At 36.8% G+C, this 7,500-nt stretch overlaps 1 protein-coding gene across 1 annotated transcript in view; it reads right to left on the bottom strand.

Moving 5' to 3' along the window:
* Nucleotides 1–7,500, bottom strand: part of LOC144965672 (uncharacterized) — a 48,327-nt gene that overhangs the window by 28,360 nt on the left and 12,467 nt on the right. The window contains exons 3-5 of the mRNA XM_078901252.1: nt 4,689–4,910; nt 2,743–2,878; nt 287–420 (exon numbers count right to left, since the gene is read on the bottom strand). Of these exons, the coding sequence (XP_078757378.1) occupies nt 287–420; nt 2,743–2,878; nt 4,689–4,910 (492 nt within the window). The remainder of the gene's footprint in view (nt 1–286; nt 421–2,742; nt 2,879–4,688; nt 4,911–7,500) is intronic.

Here is a 7,500-nt window from a genome sequence, read left to right as displayed (position 1 = left end):
AATAATAATAATAATAATAATAATAATAATAATAATATGATGATGATGATGATGATGATGATGATGATGATGATGATGATGATAATGATGATGATGATGATGATGATGATGATGATGATGATGATGATGATGATAAAAATATATAGTTCGATAAATACATTGATATGTAGACCATCCAAAAGACAGATAAATAGATAGAAGGATTGATAGATAGCTAGAATGATAGACTGATAGATTGATAGATTGATTGATACATAGGTAATTATTATCATGAACTAATTCTGACCTGCGAAGTAATGGGTGACATTCAGCACAATATTGTTGTCCAACGAAATCCATTTTTGGCAAGACGTGTACATGTCAGCGTCTTTCCCTCGTACCGTGCGTACCCCAACCCACTTCTCCCTAATGTCGTTGGCTCTGTGACGAAACACAACAGATATAATGGTGATGCTAATGGGTAGCAAACATGTGATGTGAAAATATTGGCTCGAATCTCATTGGAAGTGTAAAAACATTTTTTTCGGAAGGACTGGATACATACTTTATGCAATAGATCTTTTGGTTTCAGAGTGATGACATCTTATTTTCTAAGGATTCATTAGTTTGATGTCACGACCGCCCAGCAACGAGCAGGTTGGTTCTAAACAAAGAAAATCGGTACTTTTTATTCTTCATGCTGGCTAAAACTTTTTCATATGTCATGTGATCAAAATGAATAAAAGTCAAAACATTATCAGATTTATAATGTTTTTCTCCTCTGGATACACTTTTATGCTAGTCGGGGAAGGATTTCATAAGGACGTCCGCCAATGTTCCGATAGTTTAGAACCAGTTACTAAGTTACTATGCGTCATTACGAGGGAAGTGATGTCACGACTGTTGAAGCCTTAAGTATATATACCTATATTTTATACTACTAAAATAGTTATGCCACCTCATGATTCAATATGTGACCGATTCATTCTTCACCAGTCACCCCGGAGTAATAGTTACACACTTCCAACGAGTTTTGAAAAAGTAGGAGGTGGGAATCATGACTTCTCGGCATGGTTATAACATTATTTTGATGACACAACATAACGTATTATAACAATAACAACGAATCACAACACAACATAACATAACATAATATAACTGGTGGTTTAACAAGTGAGTGAAGGTTAACCACAGTTTTGTTGAGTTCATCGAAGGATGAATTGAAAGGAGAGATCCTGGTACCTACATTAGTGTTTTATTTTCAATGTGGAAATGATCATTGATTCACAATACGGGAAAAGGATGCGGTTTCGATCCTATGGAGCCCGAATTTATACCGGTTTTTGTAGTATGAAACGGACAATTGCTTGCAACCCTTTGGATAGGGCGCTAGTCTATCGCAAAGTACTTTCCGCCAAATCTAAAATACCCAGTTACCCAATCACTGGTGGATGGACATGGGGTCAGAAAAAATCTCGACTGCACCCGAGTGCTCTACCAACTGAGCTATTAGGACCCCCTTGTCCTTCGATTACCTCAACAAAACTCTGGTGAACCCTCACCCAGGTTTATTTTGTAAATCTTCAGAGAGCTAGAAAGAGGACAATTCCCTCCCGCTTTCCCCAAATAGACATTATTTATTTTCATGTCCGGAACCCCTCACTTGAGATAATTGAATGGCAATTTTGTTTACTGGCTTGTGGTATTTTGCAAAAGTTCATCACTTTCTCCAATGAATAGGGAACAAAATATCCACTTAATGTCCTCAAAGCGCTTTACAAGGGGTCCCTGACCAACAGCAGCATGTAACATGTAGAACGAGACATGACGCCTGTTAGGTGATATTACAAATTTTTTTACCGACAGAGACAACGATGTTAACGGCCAGGTACTCATTTTACACCTGAGTGCGGTGAGAGAATGTGAGTAAATAGCCTTTTCCAAGGACTCAACTATGCTCCGAGCGAGGCTCGAACTCAGGACCTTCCGAACCGAAAGCGAGTGTCATACCACTAGACCACATAGCCGCACAAAATTCTGGTTCCAACTGATTGTAAGTTTTAAAGCAAGTCTTCCGGAGGACTGGATACATACATTTTGATCTTCTGGTTTTAAAGTGATGGCATTTAAAAAAAATATTCCTACTTTTGTGATTTTTGAAGATTCACTATATCCCATCCTAAATCCCATATAATAATCAAATATTTTCTTTATAAAGTTTAACCATCGTACTATTTCTTCTTTCTGACAGTAAAACCAAAAGCATAGCTGTTTTCAAAGTTAGTTTCTCCACACACACACACACACATACACACACACACACACACACACATATATATATATATATATATATATATATATATATATATATATATATATATATATTCTGTTTGGATGGTGCCAGCCATTTAAAAATGTAATATAATATTTTTTTGGGTTCTATTTAATGTTTAACATAGGTAATAAAGGTCTCAAATTAAATATCCCTTATTAATTTGTGTGATACGAGTAGGTGCTTATTTTGTATTTGTTTCCACGAGCAAATTTTACACAGGGGACATAAAAGAGTGTTTTATGGTTAATTTCGTCAAAAGCACAGACAATCTTGTATAGATGAATGAGGTCAAACTTTATTCTTCTATATTTTAAAAACAGAAGGGCTGAAAATTACACAATTTCCTCTTTTGACATGCTTTTAGTTTCGTATAAAATTTTTTAAAGAAGAATACCGTCACACCCTAAACAAAGCGAATCAAGACTTACCCGAATCCGGACATTCCCATAAAATGTAAAGCTGCTAGGGGGCCAGGGATTTTCGGCTTATTGGCTATCGGATTGACACCTCCAAACATGAAATTGTTCATGTTTTTGGCAATGCCTTGGACGACAGTACATTTACCTGAATTAGGAATGCATCATTGTTATTGTAGTTATCATTATCATCATCATTGTCGTCATCATCGTTATTATCGTCATCATCATCACCATCATCATCATCATCATCATCATCATCATCATCATCATCATCATCATCATCATCATCATCATCATCATTATCATCATCATCATCATCATCATCATCATCGTCATTATTATTATTATTATTATTATTATTATTATTATTATTATTATTATTATTATTATTATTATTATTATTATAAACATTTATGGATGAAAATATGACATTAGATCGGCCCATAAAATATTTTAACAGTGGGTGAACTTTGCACGATCAAGCCATTTATTTTACATTTGATATTTCCAACAGAATTTGTAATATTGGGATGACCTAAAATGACAATTTCAGTCTTTTAATCATTCAACTTTTATTTCTTTGTAGTCATACAATTTTTATATCATGTACGCACTTGCCGATGGTAAGTAACGTTTGAATAAAATCATTTTTCTCACATGCCGTATATATTTGTGTGTCTTCTGCTTTATTGACATTATATTTTCTTAGAATTTTAGTGAGTGGCTGCGTATATAATGTAAAGAGGATAGGTCCTAATACAGAACCTTGCAGGACTCCATATTTGAGGTTCCTGGCCTCCGATATATCTTCTCTTATTCTCACTCTCTGTGTGCGACATTTCAGCTACGATTGAATCCAGTTTAAGGCGTTTTTAACTGTATTGAAATCGATCGTGTCAAAGGTAGCAGATAAATCATGGCAGGACGAGAACGACAATCTTCCTGTTGTCCATTTCAAGTGGTAAATCATCCGTTACCCTTAAAAGTGCCATTTCAGTATTGTGTCGTGCTTTGCATGCCGATGGAATGACTCTCTCATATTATTTGCTTCAATGTGATCTAACAATTGTTTCAAGACCACCTTTTCCAGAATTTTGGAGAGAAAGTTCAAGGCAGGACAATAATTTTTAACTCGTTGATATTGAGTTCAGGCTTTGTAAATAAAGGTTTAACGATGGCCTCTTTGAATATGTTCACTACCGCCGTACCTGTGAGTAGCGAATGGTTAATTATATCAGATATATAGGGAAGTAAGTCATCCAAACATTCTTTTAATACCTCTCTGGGGGTGGGATCGAGTTCACATGATTTTGATGGACTGATCTAGGTGATAGTACGAATTTCCAATTTTGATGGCAGTAGAGAAAATTGATTGAGTTCAGTGCCCACAAATCGTTCATATTAAAAAATCATAGATACTTAGTTTGAGATCGCTCAGAAGTCTCATTCAGACACAATCGCAGGATCCCAGAAAATGGAAAACAATCAAATGTTCATGAATCAAAAGAAAAAAGAAAAAGAAAAGAAAAAAAGTAGTACAGTTCATGACCGAAGTTATTTTTACAAGGGAAGACACACAATAATAATAATAATAATAATAATAATAATAATAATAATAATAATAATAATAATAATAATAATAATAATAATAATAATAATGATGATAATAATAATAATAATGATAATAATAATAATTTACTCCTAAAACTAACATCATACACCCTACTGCTTCCCCCATAGCCAAGAAGAAGAAGAAGAAGAAGAAGAAGAAGAAGAAGAAGAAGAAGAAGAAGAAGAAGAAGAAGAAGAAGAAGAAGAAGAAGAAAAGGGGCAGGAGAGGTAAGATGAAAAGGGGAAGGAAGAGTATGATGTTGACGAGAAGGAGAAAGAGAGGGAAGATAGATATATGAGGAGGAGGAGGAGAAGGAAGTTGGATTAACTATAGTATCTCTTACCTCTACCATTTCCTTTTCCGAGATCAAAGGATACAATCTCGTCCATGTCAAAATAGAAAAACTTGCTATTTAAATCATTCTGTGATTTGCTGTCGAGACGAATGACTTCCACTTCTTTGAAGTAGTACATAGTCATCTGAGAAACGGCCGAACGCACCCTATCCACAGCCTCAATGTCGACTACGAAGGCTTCCGGTAGATGTGGGGCTGTTATAATTTTTTCTGAGGAATCAACGTTTTTTTTTATTTATAACTTTCCAATGATTTTTTGTTTCTAATAATTTTGTTAATGAGAATGGTGAATAATACCACTACAACTGCCATCCCAGACCAAAAAAGGATCTAGAAGAGGAAACAAGCATTGCAAGGAAGATGTCTTTACGTAAAGACAATTGTTAAAAAAAATATTTGATTAAAAAGTTAGAGTCTGTTCGTAAATATTTACAATGTTAAAAACCGAAAACATACTGTTGTGTCTGTTAGTGCGTCCGTTTCTCTTTCCTTGTAACCTTACTCTGTCTCTATATTCGTGGGCTTTCCCACCGAGTACCAGCGTCTTTGAATGCTTGAGTAAGAAGAATGTGAATAAATCTCTGCTCTGTATCAATTACTGTCCCTGTCAACCTATGATGGGTGAAAGAGTTTGAATGAAACTGCATTACCAATGTTGTGCAGTTTGCGTTTGTACGTTGACTGGTGAGGAACGTTAGCCACTAGCCCAACCGATACTTAGTTTTATACAGCATTAATTACGTCCTTACTTTCGAGTGTATTTTATATATTATTATGTGTGTGTCGACAGAAATAAATATTAGTAACTATAATCGGTTTTAATTCATTCAGGCTTTCAATGTTGTGCTAACCAAGAGCCCACTATAACCACGACATCACACAATTGGCGACGAGGATTATTGTTTTTAATGACATTTATATTTCAGAACTCTTTTTTTCTATTCTACATAACAATGGCGGACATTCCAATTCCAAAGGAGTTTCCTTCCTCATCCTAGTGAGCCTGTTTTACCTTACAAAAATTGGATTAAATTGTTCGAAAACTTCACATTCATGAAAAAACAATTTCCGTAAACCAGGCGATGAGGAAAAAATTCGCTATTTATTTACGCTACTTGGGTTCGAAGGAATCCGGATATTTTCTGCTCATCCTTTAGCAGACAGAATATCCACTGTGCCTCACACAGAGTTCAAAGTTGCAGTCGCGGGCTTATTCCAATAGCCTGTAAACCAATTCCGTGCATACTATGACTTGGAACAACGCAAAGAAGGTGTCACAGAATCTATACAAGATTTCCTTACCGCTTTAAGGTCACTGATGGGTGATTGTGACTTTGGTAGCAGAGAGGAACATCACCTCGCTATTCGTCTTGTGTGTGGATGCTACAACAAAGAAACACAGAAAAAACTGTTGGCGCTTCTCATAATCAATCTGGGCGAAGGCATCCGCATCATACAAGCAGATGAAACAGCAATGCAGAGTTCCGCTGCCATCGGCAACGCCACAGCATCAAATACTTACAACGTACGTAAACATGGCCATCACCATCAGAAACACCCGCCACGTCAACAGCGACAACAACACAGCACGACTACAAAACATAACAGTCATCCTCACAATGTCCCAGTTTGTCACAGATGTGGTCGCCCTTGGTCGCACCAAAGATTCTACTTGCCCTCCATTACAGCAAACATGCCGCCAATATGGAAAATTGTAACATGCTCACGTCTGTCGCTCAATTAAAGCAAATGAAAAAAAGTCCGCACTGTTTCACAGGGCATCAACAATGTGAGAACTCCTGGACCATTGTACATTTCCATCCAACTGCAAACCGGTACGTCTCTTGTCAACGTATCGGCTCAAGTTGATACCTGTTTACGCATTTCAAGAATATCTCAATGTGAGTATGATAAATATCTTAGGCACTTCCCTCTACTCCCTCCAATTTCGACAATAGCATAATTTCAGACAACGCTATTGGTCGTATTACAACTAACGTTAATTACAAGGGCCGCAGAGCCACTGTAGAATTACATGTACTACCACCAAATGAAAAGCTGTTAGCGGTCAAGACGTTATTCAAGACTTGGACCTACAGATAAATGGGAGCACCTTTCAGGTATGTTTTGTCAAAAATTTTAAGAGAAATATTCTAGTAACATACCCTACATTATTATTGGAGGAAATGGGTACCTTTTCCGACTACGAACACGTTATTGATGTAATCAACGGCGCTGTCGCATCTGTTTAGAAACTACTACCTCTTCCTCTTTCCTGAGAGACAAAGTTGCAAGCGAAATCAAGGTGATGGAAGACCTTGATATATGAGAGCCGGTCAACAAATCCACATGGGTACATCATTTGGTTTCAGTCATGAAACCAGATGGCAACGCTCGCGTCACAACAGACCCCTCACCTCTCAATAAATACGTCATCCCTGACATTTACGCTTCCAAACCCAAAAGATCTTTTCTTGGAACTAAAAGGAATTTAAGGAATTTTCTGAGCTTGATCTCAGAAAAGCTTTTACACACCAAGCTATGTAAGGAAAGTCGTCATGTCACCAAAACGATTACTTATCAAGGTCTGCGCCAATATAAACGACTTCCAATGGGACTGAAAGGCTCCGCCTCTGTATGTCAACGTTTAGGATCGCAGGCACTTTCAGACTACCCTGGAACTATCGTTTACGTTGACGACATTCTGGTGTTTGGATCTACACAAAAGGAGCACGATCACAAATTAGATGATGCTTAAAGCGCCTTGCAGCCAAAGATTTTCGTCTTCAGTTGCCAAAAT

This window comes from Berghia stephanieae, chromosome 2 (genome assembly GCF_034508935.2).
Source record: "Berghia stephanieae isolate SIO BIC M18660-M18661 chromosome 2, UCSD_Bste_1.3, whole genome shotgun sequence".
Lineage (NCBI taxonomy): Eukaryota > Metazoa > Mollusca > Gastropoda > Nudibranchia > Aeolidiidae > Berghia > Berghia stephanieae.
The sequence above is the reverse complement of the archived record's forward strand: the minus strand, read 5'-3'. Positions and strand labels throughout refer to the sequence as shown.